Below are 26,290 nucleotides of genomic sequence, written 5' to 3' on the forward strand. Positions count from 1 at the left end.
ACCAGATGGACACCAATACTGGAAATCGTGATCAGACAATTGGAATATTCTTTTTGGAATAACCCCGATCAAAGGTAAGGACTATATGACATGAATTTCAGCTTGATCCAACAATGTTTTCATATCGATCCAGCTGATCAGCGTAGTGTTCAACACGAATGCCGTTACTGGCCATCAAAGCATAAAAAAATTACTCCCCCCCCCCCCTTTCATGCATTCATGATGAAACATAACACCTATTATATACATTTGATTTGGAAATAGTAGCTTGTCCAGGCAAGAAACGCCAACGCTTATAGTAGAATACACGTAGCGCCCTATAACTCAGCTTTTCAGGAATGATCCCGGATCACTCCTAAACTATACTTATATTACGGGATAACACGCGAACGTATGCATGGAAAGATTATCTCTTTTTGCATGTTCGACGGAAGAAAGTCACTGTCAAATGACCATAGTATTGTCTCCATAGCTATAATATAGAAAATAGATATAGCTCTCCAAACATAGTAACGCACAGTGAAAATATGCTATGGAAACCTGGCACGTTAGCCACAAGGACCAGGCTAATGGCTGGCACCCAATGTGTTAAGGGCCACAGCCACCCAGCATGCAGACCGCTCTCCCCGTTACGTCTGACAGCAGACACCACCAGACTCAAAGACCAGCAGGCTTCTCGACTCATAAACCTGCGATGTTTACAATGTTTACATAAAAAGGCTCTATCAAAACCACGCCTGCTGCTAGTGAACCTGGACTGCCACACACCTACAGTATGTGCAACACTGTCGTCACTTTACTCATTCACATAAATCCCCTTTTCATGTATCGATGACTGAAGAGCAAAACCTCCTATCTGAGAAAGAGAGAACTAAAAGAAAGGTGTTGTTTTCTTGCAGAATGCATTTTTTAAGGATACCCAATACAATACACTGTTTTTGGACTATATTACTATATTATGTGTTAACAATACGGACCAGGTATTAGCGCCTCGCAAAGTGCGGATAGGACGTTTTCCCCCACTTTCTTTCTTAGATAGGATGTTTTGCTCTTCAGCCATCGATATGTATATATAGTGCTTATCTCACTCCATTCTGGCCATTCCATTCAATTCATCATATATGATTAATTGAAAATGGGGGACCCTTATGTAAACAAGACGAAAGTCTTTCTCTGGTCTGCATCCCCTTAACAATTGTGTGTATTGAGCTGTACTGTATTGTACCCATTCTGCAATCTGTTAATAAAATGTTCAATCAATCAATCAATCAATCAATCAATTCTCTCATACGTATCTCATCCCTTTCTCCCACTCCATTTGTGCAATCTACTGATGTACACACTTGTCACTTTACACAAATCCTTTTTCAAATACTGTATGTACAGTATATAATGTTGTGCTTTATATTTGACCTTTGTCACTATTACATTTGACTTATTACTTAATGGCACATTTACTTATGCCATTTTTATATATAGAAATATTTTCTTTTCTTTATCTTTTCATCTTTATATGACTAGCGCTCTATTGAGGCTAGTGATCTTACTGCCGAGCCGACATGTTTCTCTACTTTCTACACTTTTCATTTTCCCGTTGGCCCCCCGCGTCAACCCACACGTGACGAATACAGTCAAACTGAACTGCATTTCCATCAAATTCATCGCCACCGAAAAACTGGAGTCAAATGTTTGAAATAAAGCACACGCTCCAGAAGCACCGTGGACTTTGATTTTCATCCCCTCATTCTTAATGGTCTGGTGTCCTGTAAATGTAGCGTAATGCATTTTTCAATATCTGTGGGAGAGTGAATAATTCACAATGGCGCACAGATATGGACATGCTGCGCAAACTCTCATCTCCAGTTTGTCTTAATGTCAACACAGTGAGACAGAAACCACGGTGGAAGCTGTACCGCACCATAAAACGTGTTTCTCTCAACCATGAAGAATGGTAAGCAAACTACAAACAACTGACTTGTATAGATTTGTCTAACACTTCTAGTGTTATTATCATTATTAGTATTATTATTATTATTATTATTATTATTATTATTATTATTATTATTATTATTATTATTATTATTATTATATAATTTAAAACCTTTTTATTTCTTTTTTTGTTTGTTCCTGTAGCCGTCTTAGACATAACTGGGGCACACCCATCATAATAGGTCATGAAGAATTGATGGCACGCGCCAACATCACACACTACAAACAGGGTATTTTTTTTAAGGCGTTAACTCAATTATGCACAGACTGTGCAAAGACACTATGGCATTGCGTGGGAGGGGTGGTGGGTGGGGAGGGATGCACTTAGGATGAAAACAAAAAGAAACAATGTACATTCCAGTCTCACCAACACAGTCTAAAACGATAAGTCTCACACAAACACAGTTTAAAACTATAAGTCTCACACAAAAGCAGTCTAAAATGATAAGTCTCACACAAACACAGTTTAAAACGATAACTCTCACAAAAGCAGTCTAAAACAATAAGTCTCACACAAACACAGTCTAAAACAATAAGTCTCACACAAACACAGTCTAAAACAATAAGTCTCTCAAATTAAGATCTCTAATAATGAGAGGTGATGCTGCATTGCTGACACAACACTGCAATGTCACGCATAACATTTTCCCATGGACATCAAAAAGCTGAAGATGGAGTTTACCTATGTTCTCTCTCTCTATCTCTTTCACACACACACACAGACACATAGAATATAAACTAAAGCCTTATTACATAGCAGGCACATCCATTGTTGTGGGTTTGTACAGTATATGATCCAACAGAACCTCCATGCCGTCGACTCACCCCTACTCCGTCCTCCTGTCTGTACTGCTTCCAGGCCCGTCCCGTGTCACTGTAGAGCAGCAGATAGCTGCTGACCCAGTCGGAGCTGTCGTAGCGCCCCTGTGTGGCCACGGCCGCCACCTCCATCCTGTCCCGGAGGTCCAGCTGCAGCCAGGGCTGTCTGTCCGTCACCAGGGGAGACCAGCCTCCTGCTCCTTGGAGAGAGGGAGGGGGAAATTGGATGCTTTTTTAGCATTCTGTCGATGAACGCTGGATTGTTGTGGTTTATGCTCAAGTCTAGCTATCCCCTTCAGTGGGCTCAGTTTGCAGAAGACGCTGGATTCCTGTATTGATGTCTGCATTGGGAACATTCCTTGCCAATTTTTCTGTTTGTGTGTAGAATGTATTGGAGGGGTGGGGTTGGGAGGGGGGGGGGGGGGGGGGGGGGGTTGTTTGTTGAAAGTCAAATCCTACTTTAGTAAAACAAGCACACACAACACCACACAGACTCACAGCGCTGCCTGTGCATGCGTCTAGCAAAACATCCCTGCCAGATCCTCCTTGAGTGAGTGAGTGAGCCACAATTTAACCATGCAATGCCATGCACATAATGGAACAAGAAAAACATGCTATCACGTGATTGATTGATTGATTGATTGAAAATTGTATTAACAGATTGCAGAATGGGTACAATACAGTACAGCTCAATACACACAATTGTTAAGGGGATGCAGACCAGAGAAAGACTTTCGTCTTGTTTACATCAGGGTCCCCCATTTTCAATTCATCATAAGGGATGTCCGATATTATCGGCCTACCGATATTATCGGCCGATATTGGCATTAAAATGTGATATCGGAAAATATCGGTATCGGTTTTCAATTTTATTTATTTTCTTTTACATTTCTATAACCTTTATTTACCCAGGTAAGCAAGTAAGAACAAATTCTGATTTTATTTATTGTCAAAAGTATGCATAATGTTGTGTTAATTCCACAACAAGAGATATGTAATGTTAATTACCTGAAATTATTCAATTTTTGGGGGGGGGGAAACCCTGCATATATCGGTATCGGTTGATATCGGTATCGGAAATTAAGAGTTGGACAATATCGGTATATCGGTATCGGTAAAAAAGCCAATATCGAGCATCCCTAATAACATATATGACATACTGTACATGACATACAGATAGACAGTACTGCTACATACAAATACAGTATGCACATACTGTATATGAACAGCACAAAAAAAAAGCATCCCTACAATAACACTTCAAATGCATGCGTTTATTTGATATGCTAAACGCATTGCTGAATGAGAACCCCCGATGCCTGAGAGAGCACGAGGCACAGGCTACATGGGGAAAAACGAATGTGAACGTGTGAAGTGGCTGCGCTCTGTACAATTAAGTGGAGACCTCACAAGCTCTCACGTCTATCAAGCTGAGGAAACAGGGTAGCTCTGGCAGCACAGGTTCATTACTCTGCTACTGTGGGCTGGGACACGGCACCATGGGAGCAGATGAGAGCAGAATATCAAACCAGAGTCTCCACCATAGAGGAAATATCATTTATGGACCCCCCCCCCCACCCCCCATACGCCCATCTGTCCCCCTGGGTAGAGGCTTGTAATGTTTACTACAGTCACACAGAGAGAGAGAGAGAGAGAGGCCTGGCCATGGCTAAAAATAACCTGAGGTCACGTTCACCACTATCCCCTCGCATTAAATACATTTTCTTTTGCCTATCTATTACTTTTCATGTGGTTTATTTTGGTGAAAGTCACCAAAGTAACAATTCAAGTTCCATGGACACTAGCTGTAACTGAGGGGTACAATTCCCTGACTGTATTAATCAAGTACTAGTATCATTAAACTATTACCGTCTTGTACATTACTGGCCAATACCGTACAAAGGTATTTTAGATGACAACACTTCCACAATAACAGGTTTCCACTCAAATACTAATTTATAATATTTATTACATAAAGAATATTAGATTACATTACTTTGTCACTTTAGATGCGCTTATAAGGCAAATAGAATGTGCAGGCAAATCAATAATGAATATTAAGTAATTAGATCTAGGGATATTCTGGGAAAGGGTGTACTACCGGTTGTAAGCCAGCAGGGGGGGGCAATGCTCTATGAATGTCAATGGTCCACGGAGCTGTAGCAAGGCACCTGGAGACGGTGTTTTACTCCCTGAGTCAGCGGGGAAAAGCAGCCTGGTCCCAGGATGCTTGCCGTGCAGGTGAAAGCCGTGGTGCCTCTGGTACGACAGAGACGGGCTTGAGTGATGTCCCCACGGGCACGTAGATCCCACAGCCGTGGGTGTAGACGGTTCTCTGCTTCCAGCAGCTTGGTGAAGAATGAAGAATAATAATCCTTGCCGGAGAGTGGCACTGCTGGCGGGGTGTAAATCCTCCGTGGTGCTGCTGGTCCGGTGTAGATATCCTCCGGTGCGGTAGTGCACGGTTGAACTTGACGTTACTATCCTTATTAGCACGCGGAATAAGTGCTCTATGTAGACGCACAATTACTCACTTCACGTGGTCTTTGACTCGTAATGAAGGCTTACTAATAAATAGAGAACGATACGTTAAACCAACGTACTAGGATAAGACGAGGCTCTATCTTAGGGCAATGCGAGCCCTACTCTGCCCACGTTGCGTAGTGGGGAGAGACGTCACTTGGATAACTGGAACTGAACGAGACTGAACGGGACAATGGACTAAGAGACTAAGAGGCTAAGAGGAGTTCTACATTCCTTGCGCCCTATTTATATGTACCGTGGACAAATAGTGCCATTCGTATTTTGGTAGCCGTATTCATGGGCAGAAGCTGGGCATGTACAGACATATCTCGTCGGTACCTTTGAAGTCAGCTCTAGGGGGTAAGGCAGTGGCGCCAGGGGATCGCTTCCAATAGGAGAACGAATATTATGGTCTGTAGGCTAAAGGGATATTCCGTTATATGTACAAAGAATATACAAGGGATATCAAACGATATACAAATATTATACATAGGATCTCAGGCAATAAATCTATATATTCGGTTTAATCTGACCCTTTGTAACACTAGCATTAAACAGACAAAATAAATGAATGAATAATATAAATATATAATAATAATATTAATATAATACTACTACTACTACTACTACTACTACTACTACTACTACTACTACTACTACTACTACTACTACTACTACTACTACTACTACTACTAGTAATAATAATAATAATAATAATAATAATAATAATAATAATAATAATAATAATAATAATAATAATAATAATAATAATAATAATAATAATAATAATATTAACAACTGGTATGTGTTTTTTCTAGTGCTGTCAGGCGATTAAAAAATGTTATCTAATTAATTACAGGATTTGTAATTAATTAATCTAATTAATCGCATTTTAATCGCATAACCATTTTAGGCCTGATATTCTATATTCTATAATCATATTTCAAATTGCATGTGTCCGGATGGCAAAATTCAGTACTGTATCTACAAAACCTTCTGTTTAATCATCTTCCATTTATTAATTTGCTTAGATTTTTTCAGGTCTGGTCAATTTTAGCATGGTGTTATTCACAGTCAAAAATTATTTGAATTGATATTCTCATTTGGTTCATTACAATTTACTCAAGCCTAGTAACAGACACAGTATTTCTGACACTTGGAATACATTCCCTGAGATCCATAGATGTCCCTAGAATCAGATAAATGTGTATGTTTTTATTTTTGTATTATTATTTTGAGTACATTTTCATAACGTGATAATTTGCTGTGTAATTAATTCATCTAATTAACGCGATAAACTGACAGCCCTAGTTTTTTCATTTGTAATTTTTTTGTATACACGTTCGATGGAGGTTTTAATCACAAATTAATCCCAGTTTTGCGGGGATATGCTCTCACGTCTTTGGACTGTATCCACCACTTGACACCGATATATCAAGAAACAATCGTTCTGGAAATACAAAACCCATTGAACACCTTGAAGGAGGGCCTTGCCACATAACAGCGTACTCACCATCTCTTCTGTTTAGCTTGGCGTTGTGTGGAGCATTGCTGGTCGAGGACTGTGAAGAGCTTTGGAAGGAGGCTTGAGGTAGCGAGGAGACCAGGGGGAGGTTGCAGTTATCTGAGAGAGGAGAACATAGGGTCATGTGACACGTACTGTCGGCTACTGGCTGGAGACTTTCGAGAGAGGGTCCACAGAGGCATTCGCTGTGAACCTATATTGAAAATACATGGACAAAACCTGTACAATACTGGACCATCCCATTTACTCAAACCTTGCAAGACATGCAGAAGAACAGAAAAGGAACTGATCACTAAGGGGCGAATTCACAAAGAATGGATTGCGCGGTGGTAATAGCACCCTTAAGCCCGCCCTAGCCCTATTTTCAGAAAATCCGCCTAAAGATACATACCTAAGTAAATGGAAGATTGCTCCACTTCTACAAGGTCCATTCGCATGTTCTTGGTATCTAGAGACATCTATGGATCTCAGGAAATGTATTCCCAATGTCAGAAATATTGTGTCTGTTACTAGGCTTGAGTAAATTGTGATGAAACAAAGGAGAATATAAATGATGATTTATGACTTTGACGGTGAATAACACCATGCTAAAAATGACAAGACATGAAAGGCAGAGCTCATGGGATCACCGAGCTCATGGGATCACGTGTACAAAAAATCGAAGCAAATTAATAAAGGGAAGATGAATAAACAAAAGGTTTTGTAGATACAGTACTGAATTCTGCCATCCGGACACATGCAATTTGAAATATTATTATAGAATATAGAATATCAGGCCTATAAATTACCTTATTATAGCCAAGTTGCACATCTATGGATCGGGCCAAATCTACTCTTTCCAATGGCAGAGTTCAATTTGGATTTAGTATCACCAGGCGTGCAGCAAGAACCATGAATTAAATATATTTCATTATAATGGAAACTGCTCCGCCATTTAGAATCGGTTTGCAAGGCGGATTTTTGCTAAACGTTCACATAAGGTAGACAAACTAACTGCGCTCCAATCTATGCCAATAATGTTCAGTTTTGTGGTAGATAATCCCGAAAAATAAGAGCAATACAAAAAATGCCTCCACAAGTAATTTGCTTGCAGGAAGCTGGCATGAGCTGGGTTTTTTGAAATTTCAACGGTCATTCAAAGCTCAAGGTCTCGTCTCCTCATATGACTGCAAACAGAATTGCGATGCTGATTCAAAATGGTGGATAATCACTTGTAAATTAATGCATTTCAAAAACTAATATTTCACTAATAACACTTTAACCTATTGGTAAACAAAGGTATTGCTGAAAATATACACTATGACTGTTGTTTTGACAGGATTAGGGTCTTTAATTTTGGCTAGATAAAAAAATAAAAAAATAACTTTTAAAAAAAGTCTGTACTGTAGATAGGATTTATGACGTGATGTCATCCGCTCGGGCTAAAGACGTTAATTGCTCCGTCTTTGCGAGCTATTCACTAAATATATTGCGCGGAGGAGATACTAGCGCAAACACACCCATAGGTGTGCAATTTGCTCCTGATTTGCTCCAGTGCAGTTGGCTCGCGGAGCAGTCTGCACCTGCCAGCGCTGTTGGCAGATATCAGGAAGGGGGAGAAATAAACCCGAAATGAGAGAGAGGGAAGCTCTTAATTAAATCCAATGCACACGGCAGGTGATTTTGCCAGGCAACCGATAGAATGTTATTGCTTCCATTGTTATGAATGAGAGAACCTTTTAATTTTTTTGTAGCCCAGGCCTACAGATCTATTCATCTTACATAACAGTATTTTTCACCATTTGTATTTTCATGACACATTGCATCCTTTGTTTTTGTCACTATCTTTCGTCATTGCATTTGTTTGTCATTTCATCCCCTGTCCATGGTGCTTCGTTTCTCCATCACAGCAAACCCGCCCCTCAATTAATATTGCCACGGGGGGCATAATCCCACGGGACAATGCATTGGGAACTTGTGTCCCACGACAAGATCTACCCCGTCAATATTATTGGCCGTATCTGAATACGGGCACGTGCGTGGGAGCTCGCGCAAAATCACCCAAATTTGTCCACGTCGCGCACGTTGCTGCACTTTGCTCTCGTCTACCGGCTCACACCAGAGGACAATACACTGGTGAACAGCATGCAATGGCAGTCTTCCCACTAACAAAGAAACCATACGTTGTCAGTGGCAACATGGCAGTGCCATGGCAAAGTTGAATACAATATTTAAATAATAAATAAGATTGCATGGGAGCTCTGGGTGGCTGGCTCAATACCATCCTTGATTTCATCAAGTAGATCATGAATTGCTTGAGGTGGCAACCTGTGTCTCTGGTTGATTTCAGTCTCGCCTAAATCAAAAAGTGATATACTCATTAGAAATATTCTTTCACGAGCACGCCTGGCATTACGAGGCTTTCGCCTGGCAATGATTACTGCTGCCATGATCACCCGAGATGCTGGCAATGACACCCCTTTATAAATGCTCTTAGTTACCACCAAATCTCTCAAGGCGTAAATAGCGTCGCTTTAACTGCACGGTGCAATTAGCGCCGGCCGTTGTGAATTGGGAGTGTTTTTTGACAAGGCTCATTTGCATAGAAAGGGGCACATGTTCCGCCCATATTACCTCATTTAAATACCGGCAAATATCACCGACGCACCGAGACGCAATGCTGATGGAACGCAGTTACCACCTAATTTCACCCGTTGTGCTTCCTTTGTGATGAGCAAACTGTGTTTCAGAGCTATTTGCGCCACTATAGCGTCAGAAAAAACCACGCAATCCTGTTGAAGTCAGAGGTTCTATGTAGGATTGTTAGTAACTGTCTAACTGCATATATAACTGTTTCCACTAGAGGGTGCTCTAGGCAGAGCCACTCAAGAATACCACCAGGTGGCGAGTATAAATAGAGATGTCTCCTCCTACTCTTTCTCTTCCCCCCCAGCCTCTCAGTGAGAGGAGAACTCTAGAACTGCTGCTCATACCATGTGAATAAATAAACCACGCCAGTTAAAGGCTAAAGATAGAAACCATGCCTCTTGACTACATTATTGTCGCCCTATAGCCGGATTCTGTCAACAAATCCCTTTGTGAATTCGCCCCTAAATGTCTGAATTTCCCCAAGGGGATCGATAAGGGAATATCTTATGTTATCTTATCTCATCTTGAATGGATGGACATTTTCCTAATTTGTCATGAAGAACAAAAAGCGTTTATTGTGCAATCAACCTTACATAAAATCTGCAAATATGGCACACATAAATACATGTGCACACAGCATGTTTCACACGTTGGCCTGTTTATAGAACATGTCCGACTTCCATCGTTTGACTGATTCCACCGATAAGGTTCTACCGTGTCAAATATGGATTTCTTCTGCCGAGCACCAAACACGGTACGCACATAAATTGCATCCAAAATATTTGAAAACGCATCTCTGCCTGCAAGTGGTGCAGTCCACCCTGTCGAGTCTTAGGGCTGGTATTGTGAAAATAGTAAGTGTTGGCTCACTTATCCACATCAGAGATATCTTCAACAGTCCATTAACTCAGGCAGTGACCCTTCGAAAAGCGACAGTGGAACCTAGAGTTCCCTCTGAAACTGTGTGTGTGTGTGTGTGTGTGTGTGTGTGTGTGTGTGTGTGTGTGTGTGTGTGTGTGTGTGTGTGTGTGTGTGTGTGTGTGTGTGTGTGTGTGTGTGTGTGTGTGTGTGTGTGTGTGTGTGTGTGTGTGTATGTGTGTGTTTGTGTGTGTGTGTGTGTGTGTGTGTGTGTGTGTGTGTGTGTGTGTGTGTGTGTGTAGGTGTGTGTGTATGTGTGTATGTCTGTGTACGTGCACATGTGTGTGTGTGTGTGTTCCTTTTAATCCAGCAGTGTGAGATTAGAGCACTTCCAACACGCAGGAGGAGATTAAGAGGCCATGATCTACGCCTGTCTGCCTCATCTTCCTCTTCTGATCCGGTCCTGCCTGCCGGGCACAATGAGAGCTGATCTACGCCTGTCTGCCTCATCTTCCTCTTCTGATCCGGTCCTGCCTGCCGGGCACAATGAGAGAGCCGTGATGTGGGCTGCGGCTCCTCTCGCTGAACACTCTCTCTCCCCGTTTGAGATCTGCATGGGAAAACTGGCTGCCTCAGAACAGAGTATCTGAGGACATAATAAGAACTGGCAGCGGCTTGATTACAAATTATCCTTGGACTCTCTCCACCAGCCTTCTGTTCGTCCCTCTCACAGAGCGACCACAGCCATTTTGCTTTGGATGCCACCCATTTCCAAGTTGGTTATTCTGAGAACAACTGCAGTGGCGATTGGGCTGTGTTAGCCATGTTAGCGATAACAATTTTTTTCCCATTTATTTCTGGGAACCCCACTGAATTTCCTCTGACCCGATTTGACTGTTCTCAGATTTGCTGCCGGGAGGTTTCCTTTTCCCTCTAATGCTGATTTTGAAGTGTGACTAAAGTGGATCAAGCCGTCTTTTCTCTCGACGGCCCCAAATTATAGCTGAGTTCTTAACAAGCAAATTCAAATTGAAAACAAGCTTGGACTGTAGCTGTTATCAATAAGCCAGTGCCACACATCTGTTGAATGCTTTACAGGATCTGTACTCGGGGGCATTTTAATCCCAGAGGCACTGCACTGTTCCAAGCCTTTCCCCTCCATTTCTATCCCTCCATCCCTTTTTATCTCTCGTGCAATCCATCACAGTGCGAAGATCTCACAACCCCTTCGATATGGGGTTCACCTTTTAGAACTAGCCGAACCTGCAGCATCCGCATAAATGTCAGGTTGCGGTCTTTCGATTCCGTAAAAACACCTGGAATACTTTTTTTTAAACGGCAGGTCAATAGCTTTCAGGCGATCCCATCTGATGTTTATGCCGACCTGATACGGTAGCTCGAACAGAGGGTAAAGCGAAATCGAATAACTATTTTTATGACACAAAAGAAAATTCTTGGTCCTTGAGAATACAAAGTTAGTGTCGCACCTCCATGTACAAACATGAATCTTATGAACAGTGTTGTTTTCTTCTTCTTTCTTTCTTTCTTTCTTTCTTTCTTTCTTTCTTTCTTTCTTTCTTTCTTTCTTTCTTTCTTTCTTTCTTTCTTTCTTTCTTTCTTTCTTTCTTTCTTTCTTTCTTTCTTTCTTTTGTTTTTTTCACAGCCTCCCGTCTACAGACTTGGTAGCGAGCCAAATGACGGGCTGTCAATCAGAAAGACTTATGGATGGAGAATGATTTGCCTGCAAAGCTGCACTGTGCTCAGTGCCTCCTTGGCCTGTGGGATAATTGAAAATCCTCTAGAACTATGAATGTGATCGTGCCATGGCGCGCTCTCTATGCAAAGTGCCAATGCTTAAATTTTCATGTGTGTGGCTGGCAAGTTCACGTGTGCGTGTGTGTGTGTGTGTGTGTGTGTGTGTGTGTGTGTGTGTGTGTGTGTGTGTGTGTGTGTGTGTGTGTGTGTGTGTGTGTGTGTGTGTGTGAGTGTGTGTGTGTGAGTGTGTGTGTGTGTGTGTGTGCGTGTGTGTGTGTGCGTGCGTGCATGCGTGTGTATGTGTGTGTGTGTGTGTGTGTGTGTGTGTGTGAGTGTGTGTGTGCACAGACAAGACACAAGTACACACGCACATAATGATACAATCACAAGCATGCACCCGTTACTTAACGTTCTTCTCCCTTTGCGCTGATTCATAATCATAAGCACAATTGTTTGGAAAGAGAAGAGAGAAAAGAAACTAGCGCAAGAGCTAACTTTTGCAATTTGCAGGCGGTCAGAATATGCGAGGAAATCCTCCGATAATGTTTCTCCGGACATATTTATCGCCCTGCGTGTGAACACACCACAGAGGCATCTTGACACTCCAGGCTAGTATTACACAGCTAGAGGTTATCAGTGATTGTGTTTTGGATAAAAATAATAGATGCCGGCCGCTCGTTCCGCTGCTCCCCAAGGAGCGTCATCGCGCGGTGATGCATGGCAAGATGGATGACCGTGAACACATTTAGATTCAGAGTGTGAGCGCTCTCGTCCCTCTTTGGCCCCGTAAGATGCGGTGCCAATTAATAACTGTGAGCTCCGCGAGTAACATATTTTTTGTCATGTGTAAAAACAATGAACCGTCATACGAAAGACACCTCCGACGGGAGAGGAGGAGAACAAAGGTGTCTGGAAAAGTGAAGGAGAAGACAACTCTCGTTTAGCCGTAGGTTTTGTTCAACAATGTTATAGTTTTCAACTACACCCTTCAAGTTCATTTTCTATTTATTTGATTGTCAGCCATAAGCCAGATGTTTCACGGTATTCTGACGATGATATTTTATGACTATCAGGCATAACAATGACTCTCTATCTGATGTACTGCCTTCCCTGTACTCATTAGCGAGCCTTCCTTAATCTCTGTGCGTCTCTCCACAAAGGAATCAAGCTCAATTATCCCAACAAACTGCCTTTTGTACAACACGCGGGCATGATATTCTGCAAATAGCTCTTGTTGCAGGGGCCCCAACGCACCTGAAGATGACTATGCAATGAGTGTCTGCGATGGAGAGCTGTTTTCTGAGAGTAAACCAAATAAACAACACCCGCTGGCTGCGAGGATGAAGGGTTGGTTTCTTCTCTGATAGAAAGTCTCTGGAAATAAGGTGAAAATTGGAGACTGGAAAAAGAAATGCCAAATGAGGAGTTCCTCATAAAACACTCAGCAGTGATTGCTTTCTCATTCAGCCCTGAGAAGAAAAAGGAAACCTCTCACCAGCCCTATTCTATGCACTTTGGGATATTAAAGATCAGATGAGTACTTTTGATTCATATGTCTGTAATTCCGACCACCTAATCAGGGTGCGCGAGTGCCTGCATAGCTTAAGCATAGTCCATATCCCCATAAGAACTCCCCCAAGCTGACGACGGCTCTGCCCGGTGTGGAGTTTAAAGTCCAGAGAAGCCCTTGTACCAAAATGCCAATAATATCAACGGGTGTAATGATACGATTCAGTAGCAGAATGGCTCCAGTCCTGCGGGATAGTATTGATAAAGCCTCATATACGATACCTATATAGATTAATAGACTTTGAGGCTTAGCTGTGTATCAGCACTGAGGTACCTTGAGCAGCGCTACGGTATCAGTTGACAATTAGCCCTAGACGCAGGCTGAATTCGAGGAAGTGCAGGTCAATACAAATGATTGATAAACACTGCCCTGTTATTGCAGCACTTCATTTTCCAACAAGACCTCCGATACAGTGGGCTCAGAGACTTTGAAGGTTTTTCATACACAACTAAGGCAGGTAAATTGTTTATGTGAAGGCCAGGATATATACTATCATCTGCAGGATAGTACAATAAATATATATATATTTATATTTATTGTACTATGCTGCAGGCTTTTAGGCAACAGTGGCTCGGGAGGTAAAGCATGTCGTCTCGTAATCCGGAGGTTCCTGGTTCGATTCCCGCTCCTCCCAGGAAGCGCGTCGAAGTGTCCTTGAGCAAGACACTTGTAACCCCCTAACTGCTCCTGATGAGCAGGTTGGCACCTTGTGTGGTTGCCTCCGCCGTCGGTGTGTGAATGTGTAAAATGCGAGGAACAAATTGTAAAGCGCTTTGGATAAAAGCGCTATATAAATGCAGCCATTTACCATTTATGATTATACAATATCTATGTATTCTTGAGTTCATCCTTGAGTTATACATTTTATAACACATCCTTTTGTTCATTTTCAATTTAATTAGGAGTTTCTTTTACATTTCTATGTAGGCCAGTACATGTGACTGCATTGTACTTTGTGATTTGACTCGTGGCTGTGAGAGACTCCATCAGTGAACCCATCATTAGCCGACTCTGTGTGCCACTATGCAAAGAAACCAGGGGTTAGCAGCTGATTAGCCTCTGCTGAATATCAGACTGGCAGACAGACAATCCCATTGGTCGAGAATGACAGATTAGCTCCAGTGCCCCAAACGGCCCCCAGATGGTGGTCCTGATACGGCTGTCCTTTCTACTGCCTGTAGAAATGTCACATCACATATATCCATTTAAATACTGGAGGATGTCTGTGTCACTCACTGGCCTCCAGTCTATTTTGAGATAATTACTGGTATGCATTGCCAGCACAGGTTAAAATAAAGGTTATGCAGGGAGGGAGAGACTGGAAAAAAGACACACACACGTGACCGATCAGACTTTGTGAAAATATAATGTGACGCTGGTTCCAAGTCAAGTCAATTCAAGTCAAGTCAAGCACGACAACGCCTCTACTTCCTCAGGCGCCTAAGGAAGTTCCAAGTCAGCCAGAAGATCCTTAAGAACTTCTACTCATGTACAATAGAGAGCATCTTGACCGGCAACATCACCTCCTGGTTTGGGAATAGCACTGCAAAAGACCAAAGCAGACTACAAAGAGTGACACGTTCAGCCGAACGCACAATTGGAGGGGGGCTCCCCACCCTCCAGAACATTTACTACAAGCGTTGCAAGGGCAAGGCTAAGAGAATCATTAAAGACTCCAGTCACCCCAACAACTGCCTCTTCGAACTGCTGCGGTCAGGCAAGCGATACAGGAGTCTCAAGGCGAGCACAGAAAGACTCAGAAGTAGCTTCTATCCCCAGGCCATCAGGCTGCTAAACGAACAATGAATGAACACTACACAACAACAACCACCAAACGCACATAGCACACACATCCACACGCACACACCCACTTTAAACAAACACACTGTAGCACCCACTCCACACACTTTATAGCACACACCCACTTTAAACAAACACACTGTAGCACCCACTCCCCACACTTTATATTTATGGATGAAGGATTGCACTACAACTCGTACACCTTACTGTAAATTGTACCTAAAATTGTACCTCATCCCATTTCTGCTTTGCACTAGATAGTACTGTACATTAGTACACTGCATAGTATTGTGTATTGTATATTATATGGTAACTCAGAACATTGTACATATGTCTATACCGAACACTGTGACCTCATTTTCTTCTTCTAAATTCATGCTATATTATGTTATTATGTTATTTGATACTATCTTGTCTAGCACAGTCTCTGGAGCGTAACAGTAAGAAGCATTTTGTATGAAAGTATTCTGTACTTCTGTATGACAACTATTAAAGAACTTGAACTTGAACTTGAACTTGAAGTCAAGAGTTTTATTTGCCACGGCATACACGTATAGAGTGAAATGCGGGGGGTCTTGTCCGCAACGATTGTACAATAATAAGAATCCAATAGGATGAGAATAAGACATTTGTGCAATAATACAAGTAATAAGAATAAAGACATATCAGGTATATGTACATGAAGTTTACAAAAAGCATGGTAAGACATGCTAGGTCCTGCGATAGTGCAATACACTATCCATTCGGAGGACCGCAAACAATATTATATCACAGATTGCGTATTCTGTTAAGGGGCAGTTCACTCACCCAAAATAAAAATAAAAATAAAAAAGCCATCCATTCAGATAGTAGCCTAATAGGTGTGATTTGCCTAGTTTTGGAGATATGAATGAATGATATATCTGCCATAGAGAGATCTGCCAATGCTCCAATACAATCGAGCTCGGTTTGTGGTGCTCAAAACTAAAAACATTTAAATAATCGAAAGAAATCTTTTCAGATAGTATGACACAGTTACTCAAGATGATCCACTGACCTTCTCGGGAGCAGTTTCGTGTAGGAACGATTTTCTACCAAAGTAGACATTCTTCGGTAGAAAATAGTTCCTACATGAAACTGCTCACAACAAAGGTCAGTGGATCCTCTTGAGTAACAGTGCCATGCTATCTGAAAAGAGATATTTCTTTAGATTATTTTTTTAAATATTTGTTTTGGACAAAGGTCTGTGGAGGATCCTGGTATTGTTAGGCAAATCACACTGTAACTACAGTATGCAGCATGGTGGTGTAGTGGTTAACACTGTCGCCTCACAGCAAGAAGGTCCAGGGTTCGATTCCCCCTTGGGGACCAGGTTTCCATGATGCCAGGTACTCAGGTGGGGTATCTCCCAGGCCTTTCTGTGTGGAGTTTGCATGTTCTCCCCGTGCTCGCAAAGGTTTCCCCCCGGATAAGATAAACCCAATGGAAAAACATGCACAACAGATCGCTAACGCTGTGGCGTCCTTTGACGAATACTGACAGGAGCACTTGGATTGGTCCCCGGGGCGCGGCTCACGTTGACGCCCTATCTGCTCCCGGCTGCCCATGGGGGGAAGGACGACGGGATGGGAAAAGTGCAGAGAGACATTTCATCTGCAACTCAGTGCATGTGTGTGTGTGTGTTCCTGTGGGTCGCCCATCTCGCATGTGTGTTAAAACTGCATGACAAATAAAGACTTCTAGTCTAACAATTATTATTTATTATCTGGATGGATAGATAGCACTCTGGGTAAGAGGTAATTTTGGGTGAACTGCTCCATTAAATCTAAACAATAAACATTAAAGGTGCACTATGTAGTCATTTGAAACTCAAAGAAGTAAACCAATTGTAAGGTATCTTCAGAAGTGAAGAAACCCTGTATTCAGGGTCCTTGGGACACTGTTTGAAGCTGGAAAGCTACCTGGGAAGTTACTTCAATGGCAGTTCAAGCCAGCCATGATACCTCCTCCCCATCCCCCAAAGGTAAATATGAGAACGTCTGGTTCACAGTGCCTTTTGTTTAATCATTAAACATAATGCTAAGAATTACATGTTTTGTAAACTAATTTTAGGCTTTGAACATGTAAAGAAATCCACCTCTCCCGAAACAAGGTACAGTGCACCTTTAATAAAAATATTGTTATCTAGCATGTGACATTCCTCATAGGGAAACAAATAAACAGTGTGATGTCTTCCCAGTGCAAAGAGTTGTCCGATTTCTCTGAGTTTGAACAGCAAGTTGGCTATTTTTTTTTTTAGATTTAAGTAAAAAAACAAAATAAAAAAAACATTATTTTGCTGCTTTTCATCACTCAGGCAATCCCTTGCTTCATATTGCATGCTGTCTTATTGGCACGGTCAATAGAAGGTGGGTGTTTATAATCCTTTGAAACCCTTTGCCAGTAACACCAGAAATAAATAAGAGGATGAAAGTTACGGACTATACTGCTATTTGAAGCATATTCATTGCACTCTATAGATCGGGAATGGGCACAGCATTAGTGTGTGAGCAATGCAATTGGAAATGGGAAGGCCTGCACTGGCGCCATATTCATCAAAATAGATTTTTTGCCCTCCCAAGAGGCCAAGTAGAAATTATTGCTGTAAATAGCCTTATATCATATATCTATCGTCTTTCCCATCCCTCTCTCTGTCTCTCTGTTTATTTCGCTCATTACAACCAAATGGCAGTTTGTGAAGCCAGCTGAGGGGATGTGATTGGCCCTCCTTCTGTCATTAGTGTTGACAGTGGAGGGAGGGGACGGAAAAGTGATTGCACAGCATCAGAACAAATAACAAATTTATAGATATGAATATAAACAAATTAGATAAATATAAAATACTTAAAGTCTACTCTTAATTCATGTCCCTGCTGAACAAACCTGCTTGAAATTGTGATTAGTTTAGATTACTCCAACACAGTAATGTAACCTGACTATAACCTGACTATTTAATTACTTTAGTTAATAGAGTTACGTATTGCCTCTTAAAAGTATAGAATTGGAGGGTAAAACTCACAGTTGAATAATCTTATCGTCAATCGAGATTAACGTTATTTCAAGTACTACGGTATATAATGACATTTGTGTGCTCAAACTCATTGCAATGCCTTTTCTCCTTACAAACATGCTTCCGAGTAATCCAACAAATTATCACTAGTTTTTCCAAAGGTGTCTGTGTTTTTCTCAGTAACTGTACCTGATGACAGTTATCACATTTTAGTCAGTTGCTGCACAGGCCTGAGGGCAACAGTGCGGAAGCTCTCCTGCATCCCCGTAAGGCTATAGTTCCCTATAGTTCACTGTGGGACTTCAACTAGCTGTGTGCATGCTTTTCATCCATAACGCTTTAGCTTTTTGAAAACCACTCAAGATTTTAAAATAACTGTCGGCAACAACACCTTGTCCAATCAAATTACTTGAATGTGTAATCAACACCTCAGGGATGCTATTTCTCTCCTCTTTGCGATGGATAAGAGAGACACACATGATCTGACAAGTCAAAGACAAGAGGATGAGCCAAGAAGCCTGCATTCGGTGACGAACACCACCCTGACCGACCTCTGAATTGTTCCATTAGAGATTCTGCAATTTAAGTATTTTGGGAACAATATATAGGATCTGGATGAACGAGGCCGGTAGAGAGGAGGAAAGAAAAATCAATAGCAATCAACATGAATGTTTTGAGTTCAGTGCCGGTGACTTATCTATTGTTGTTGTCTGTCTCTCTGCACAATGACGTCTTGGATAAGAACAGCCTGGACTGCGGGACTATGCCAGTTCAGCAAAAAAGACCCAGACGTTAAGTGCCTCGATCATCAGGTTATTTCCAGAAATGCCTACCTTTGTAATAATAGTAATACTGGAATACTGGCCAGAATGTCAAAAGTGTAATTGATATTACGTGGCTGACAGTCGCATCATCTACCACTGAAGAGAGAGTGGACAGCTAATTAGATGGTGACAACGTGTTCCCATTCTTAAATCAAATCAAATCAAATCAAATTTATTTGTAAGGTCCAACAACACACGTTAATGTCCCCCATGGGCCGGACACGTCTTCTTTAAACAAGTCAAGAAGAAAACATCACAATAAGTCAAGAACAAAACAAGAACACCATAAAGTCCAAAGAAATGTAAAATAAATGCAAAATAAATAAATGCAACACTCCCAGACATACCCCACGCGAAGGTAAGGAAGAACTCCCTAAAACCTAGCAATAGGAAAAAATGCACCACAGGCAATGTGGAGGCATTTAAAGGGAAATGCCACCGCAAACTAACATTTACCAGATTGAGGCACGACTGATTAATTCTCTCTATGTGGCCCAAGACCTCTCTGCACAGAAAAAGAGAGAGCTATACTGTCCTAATGACACACAGCTCTATCCTCACTCAATCAGCTTCCCACTCTCTCTCACCAGGCAACGGATGAACCAGAAGTAACGCTCAGCCCCCCTCATTATGTACGTTCGGTAAGAGTGCCAACATTTGAGTGCCTTTGTCTGACGCCCACCATTTTTCCCCTCACCTTTGTAAAGGCGGAAGCTGAAGCTTGTGCAGTAGATTAGGCCCTATATCTCCGGTCTGACGATAACTACAGCTAGTGGCTCATTTCCCTCAGTAATAACGTCACTTTTCACTAAATCCAAGAGAGACCCAGAGTGGAATGTCCCTTTAAAGCACTGCTAACACTGTAGGATGGTGACAGACTATTCATCTTCCACTGCATGACACAAGGGCCTCCGAATACCCAAGTCAATATTTGAGGTGAATCAATGTAATTCAGATGGTAGCACGCACATAGCCATATCCACATATCCTCAAAGTCTTCGATCGCCTGTATTGTATCACGCATGGTATACAGTAGCAAGCCTCTGGGCGTTTGTGCATGCAATGCCTCTGGCTATTTGGAGAACATATTATGTACAACTGCATTTGTGTGTGGATCTAAACATGGGAGGTAGTGTGTAATGTGCCATCGCTGCAGTGTTCTACCTCATTTACCTGGTGATAGATTCATCAGGCCTCTATGGGTATGTACAACAGGAGTTCCTTGAGAGCTTACCTTACGTTAATTAGCCAAGAGAATACGAATGCTGGTCTCGCACCTGCATTGACAATAGCATGGCGTCGTTGCCATTGTGTCGCGAGGACGACAGCGCTCCAACGTGCACTGAAGTGCCTCATCTATGGGGGCAATTTACTCAGAATCGTGTCTGGTCAGCGACATAACTCGGATCACAATATTTTTAAGTACAACAAAATGTACAGTGTGCGGCATGGCGTTAGTCCCACTCTTGACAGTTTCTACGTTCTAAAATATGGATGCGTGGCATCGCACCAGCTGTGAGGGAATCAGTGGAACTGGAGCAATATTCCACCCACAGACACGTGTGCCATATCAGACAGAGGCCTGGTAATGAAAGCCCACGCTGTTTTGCAGCCATGGGCGAGCTTCAAAAATCACACTCCTGCTCCCAGCAGGAAACGTTCCCTTTAAAGCAACCTCACTTTGGCCTTAATAAAAATATGATAAAGAGAAATACATTGAGGGTCCTCAACCCCCTGTTGTTTGCAATACGTTGTGAGCATGGCTCCTACCGGTACGCTGCCAATTATTCGACTTTAAAGGGGCCCATTCATGCACACACATGTGTCAACGCATGTTTTAACAGTGAGGGGCACAAAAAAAAGGCACAACAAATACAAAATAGCTCTTGTCATCTCTTTGTTAAAGAAGTGCTCGAGCTGAATGAAGTGCACTCAGCGGGGAGGATTATCTGTGCCATCTGACAAGAGCCATTCAAACCAGCCATGATAACCCCCCAACCCCCCCCCCCCCCCCCCCCCCCCCTCCAAAGGTAAATATGAGAACGTCCTCTAGGAGCATCTTGCCATTTCATCTAGCAGCATCATGTCAATTCCGATCACCGGATACATCTGAGAACCACAAGAATGTCATAAATGAATAATGCAGCTGTCAGTTTAGCTCAATTCAGTGGCTTACACATCGCTGGCATAAACTGCGTATGCCCCCCAAACACGTGGTGGTGTCATGATACAGTGAGACCATTATTGTGAATGTGAGTAGGCCGAAATAATAACCTGGTAATCGGCTTTTGCAAGATCAAGAGAGAATCCATCTCGCCAGGCTTCGAGTGATGCACTCTTGTCCCGAACCACGGTGGTTCGGACCGATCAGCTACAGGGCGAAGATACTCTGCCATTACTGCCAAGTATTATTATTTTTAAGTGCCGGCCAGTTTCAAAGGAAGACCCAGATCTGGCGGGTCAGGTTACCGAAATAATGCTTGCAGCAAAATTACAGTGAGTGCATGGTATGGAATGTACATAGTAAATTGATGTAAACAAGACACACGTCTTTCTCTGGTCTGCATCCCCTTAACAATTGTGTGTATTGAGCCGTACTGTATTGTACCCATTCTGCAATCTGTTAATAACATTTTCATTCATTCATTCATTCATTCATTCATTCATTCATTCATTCATTCATTCATTCATTCATTCATTCATTCATTCATCATTCATTCATCATTCATTCATCATTCATTCATCATTCATTCATTCATTCATCATTCATTCATTCATTCATTCATTCATTCATTCATTCATTCATTCATTCATTCATTCATTCATTCATTCATTCATTCATTCATTCATACTACTAGGCACTGCTTGAAAAGAGGGGATTATGCCTTCACTTCTGTTTGGAATGACGACATCTAGTGACTGTAACGTTAAAACACTTCTAACATGCCTAAACAATGAAACTCGTTATTTGTAAACAAAATAGCAGCGACTGTCGACTGTTTCGATGCAGTAGTAGCCTATACAGTACACCTCTCAGTAAGACGATTCACGGCACACCAAAATATGAATGATTGCTATAGGCTATCATAAGTAAATGCTATAGGTAAATAACCACAATGTAGGCTATAGGTTATTTACCTGTTTTGACACAGTCCTAAATTCCGTTTATTCGCCACTCAAGTTTATCTATAATAGGTTTATAGCTTGACCTTCATTTTCTTTAGATTTCGAGCAAAACCTCAAGGCACACCTGAGCCCACTCCTAGGCTAAATAGCACTGCACTCGAAACAGTTACAGTAATGTCACAACTAGTTCCCTCCCTGATAGTAGTATGAAGTAGGTTAAGTATAAAGCATTTTACTAAGAAAAGCATGTGAATCGAATATAGTCATCAATAAAATGAAAAGCCAAATGTGACGCCGCTTGGAAATAATCCATGATTTTGATGTGTTTGATGATGAGCAAGACAACAACATTTATATATGTGATCAACTCTAACGTTATAGCCTAACAGAGATCATTTTTCCGTTTTCGGAAAAAATGCATGCTTTTCTGAACAAAAAAATTCGAGTCGTCATCAAGGCTATAGAGTAAGCAACTTCGAGGTGTGTAGGTTATAGGGTTATATACTCACAGTGACTGGCGGCGAATGCAGTGCTGATTACGCTCAAAATACAGACAGTCTTGAAATGTAATGGACACATTTTTCGCAAATCCATCTTCACGGTGGGATTAATCCGTCTGTCATTAGAAAATAAAGATCCTAAACGAGGCTCGACCCCCTTGTGTCTCTGGCTGCACGGAGGGAACCATGCACTAAGCATGCCCGCTGTGGAGTAGTATATACCGCTCCCTGCACGTCAACACTCCCTCACTGATGCGCATCCCAAAGACACACGCACGCACACACACACACACACACACACACTCTCTCTCTCTCTCTCTCTCTCTCTCTCTCTCTCTCTCTCTCTCTCTCTCCCTCTCTCCCTCTCTCTCTCTCTCTCTCTCTCTCTCTCTCTCTCTCTCTCTCTCTCTCTCTCTCTCTCTCTCTCTCTCTCTCTCTCTCTCTCTCTCTCTCTCTCTCTCTATCTCTCTCTCTATCTCTCACCCTCTCAGCTCCCCGCCGCTTGCGTTCTATTTTATTTGTCCACTTCTAGCCGGCAGCGCGCAATTGATCTTTTCAGCACCGCGGTACCGGACAGCTCCCACTCTCGCGCCAGCTATTGTAGTGGTCCAGCAGTCAGGCAAGCCGTTGCGTCTTTTGGATTCATGTCAAGCTTCACGGACTTCTGAATTAAAGGTGTGCACTATGTCGTTCTGAGAGAGGGGGGATCCTGTGTGTGTGTGTGGGGGGGGGGGGGTATAACCCATATATTCATAACTGAATAATAGTATTAGTAGGGGAGATCGGGGGACGTTGTCACACGGGTAGGTTGTCACATTCATTATATTTCATCACCAGAGGGTCCTGTCTCCCATATTTTGGTATTTAAATGTCCAGAATTGGGGTCAGAGTTCACCTACATTGTCATCTTCAGAGTGAAACGGCTGAACTTAAGGTGAGCGGATTTTTTGTGTTTGTCATGTCCATTTGTAAATGTTCCGCTCCTCAATATTTTTCTTCTAGGTTTTTAAACAATTGGTTTATAATGAAACAATTATTACCCTTAAAAAATGTGAAGGGATAGCTATAGTTTAGATTGTTGTTAGCTAGCTAGCTAGCTAGATGTTAGATGGCTGTTAGCCTTGATACTATCAAGACATTCCAGTTGGCGTTGGTCGTCACATTTTCTTTGGGGTTGGTTGTCACATGTTGTGTAGGCTATTATTGTTAGGCCGATTTTTTGTGTTCTTATTTTGTTATATAGGATGGCCTAAAGATGTGTTGCCTGTTTATGTTCATGTTAAGATGCATTAAGTTATGTATTTGTCAACTTGTCAATGCAATTAAACTTTCAAATTTTTTTCTGCCTTCTTGTCCTCTTTTTAAGATGTTCCCCATTAAAACACATGGTGACAACCAACCCCATAGTGTGTGACAACCATCCCCATGATGAGTGTCTTTGATAGGTGATTAACTCTTTGTTACAATACTGTACGTTGGAAAATGAGAGGGATACACATTTCAAGCCAACATCTTAAGCTTCAATTTAATGTAGGAATGACTATTAAAAGATGTTTTGATGATGAGCAATTCATACTAGAGTAAAAAGTGTGACAACTATCCCCGTTCTCCCTTATCCTCAAAAAGTGGGTGTCTGGAATGGTAATGAAAAAAAGGAAAGACAAGGTGAGCAAATACACACTGCAGGTCCACAGTGACTCAAACTGATTTTGTTCTGGATCATGATGACATAAAATAATAATAATAATTCTGTTTCAAATGTTTTTTTATTGTGAAGCATTCCCATCCAACAAGGCAATGAACATGCTTCATTTTTCTTTTCTTTTTTCTAAATAAAAATAAATATATACAAATCAAAAACGAACGGGGTAGTTTTACTCCTTTTGCACTTGAATCAGGGTACAGCCAAGGAGAGTGTCAAACTCAGAGTGAGGGGGTGATCTATCCAGTCTAATACAGACCTGCCCTTGTGGAGAAAGATACCCACCAGGGAGTCTGTGGGACACCTACAGTATCACCTTACCAGCCACCTTCACAGCAGAGCTCAGTTCCCCGTTCCCCGTACCTGGCTAACTGAGTTAGCCGGATAATTTCCAGCATAGCCTGACTTAAGCCGGACATTTCTGTTCCCCGACGCTCGATTGTCTAAATCACCATGACAACAGATCAAAAAGTTTGAGCCTGGTCGAGAGCAGGGTTAAATTCAGTTAGCTGGATGAACCATGGCCACGCCCCCGCAAAGAAATGCCAGCTTGCTTCCTGAAATGATTCTCACAGTCTAGATCTGCATTATACCATTCTGAATTATGTTTCTGTGCTTCGTTTTCCTAGAGGGGGCTTTTGAAATGTATAATAATAGAACTAAATGCTGATAATAAATCATATTCAGCCTATAGATTTACTTTGTCCTAAATAAAAATAATGCACGTCATATATGGCGCTCGGAGTGCGATACACGCTGCATGTGGTTATTTTAATAACGGCGCATTGCAAATGTGAATCCCGCGGGGATATTTTTAATGAATGAAACGGCCGTTTGGCTCTGATTAGTTTCATATATTCTCCGCTGTAGATTTGCTTAACGGAGCGCCCGGATTGTGTTTCATTCAAGCATAAAATTGAAGTGTCTATGCGTGGATTGTGGTTTTTGTGGATTATGAATTACGAGGACTCTGAGGATTGTTGAATTGTATCATCACTCACATGTTATTGTGATATTGTAACTGGGATTAAAATGTCTGATGAGATGCGCTGTTTGACGGATTTGAGAAATTGAATGAGCCGTTGACGTCACATTAATGCATTTGAGAATAAAGAGATAAAACTTCATTCAAAAGAAAAATATTCGAAACACCGGTCTCTTGTGCATTGATGGATACACAATGAATATATCCCGTCTGGCACAGTGGTGCAACGGCCAGTGTTCGCTCCTGGCAAGCGGGCGACCCGAGTTCGAGACCCCGCGTTTCCAATATAATTTTTTTGGAATATAATATTAATGATTATACGCAAAAGTAGCCTAGTTTTAAGTTAACATATTATAAATCTACATGCATTGAGGATGTCATTCTTTATATAGCTCTCAACGTGCACCAAATTGAATTATTCCTACATTGCAAAAAGAAGAAAAAGACTAGAAGAAGTGGGATTCGAACGCGGGTCGTCTCCGTGAAAGTCAAAACAACCAACCATCACACCACAGTGCAGATAAGTAAAACATCCACCATACATCAATCAATGGGTAAGAGAGCCGTATCCTTATCCTTATTCTATTTTCGCTAGCAAGATCTCATTTGATTATCCATTCCATAAACCTACTGCCAGCAGGCAAGTTTAAAGAAATAT

The 26,290-nt window shown here is 41.8% G+C and overlaps 1 protein-coding gene across 1 annotated transcript in view; it reads right to left on the reverse strand.

Annotated features, from left to right (window-relative positions):
- The window catches only part of LOC311227983 (contactin-associated protein-like 5), a gene marked incomplete at its 3' end in the record, with an annotated part of 332,216 nt that extends 329,261 nt beyond the window's left edge, over positions 1–2,955 (reverse strand). The window contains exon 1 of the mRNA XM_084313868.1: positions 2,815–2,955. Coding sequence (XP_084169994.1) covers positions 2,815–2,940 — 126 coding nt within the window. The 5' untranslated portion in view covers positions 2,941–2,955. The remainder of the gene's footprint in view (positions 1–2,814) is intronic.
- Positions 2,956–26,290: the final 23,335 nt, after the last annotated feature.

The sequence above is a fragment of the Notolepis coatsorum genome (assembly GCF_963971535.1).
Source record: "Notolepis coatsorum genome assembly, chromosome: 5".
Taxonomy (NCBI): Eukaryota; Metazoa; Chordata; class Actinopteri; order Aulopiformes; family Paralepididae; genus Notolepis; species Notolepis coatsorum.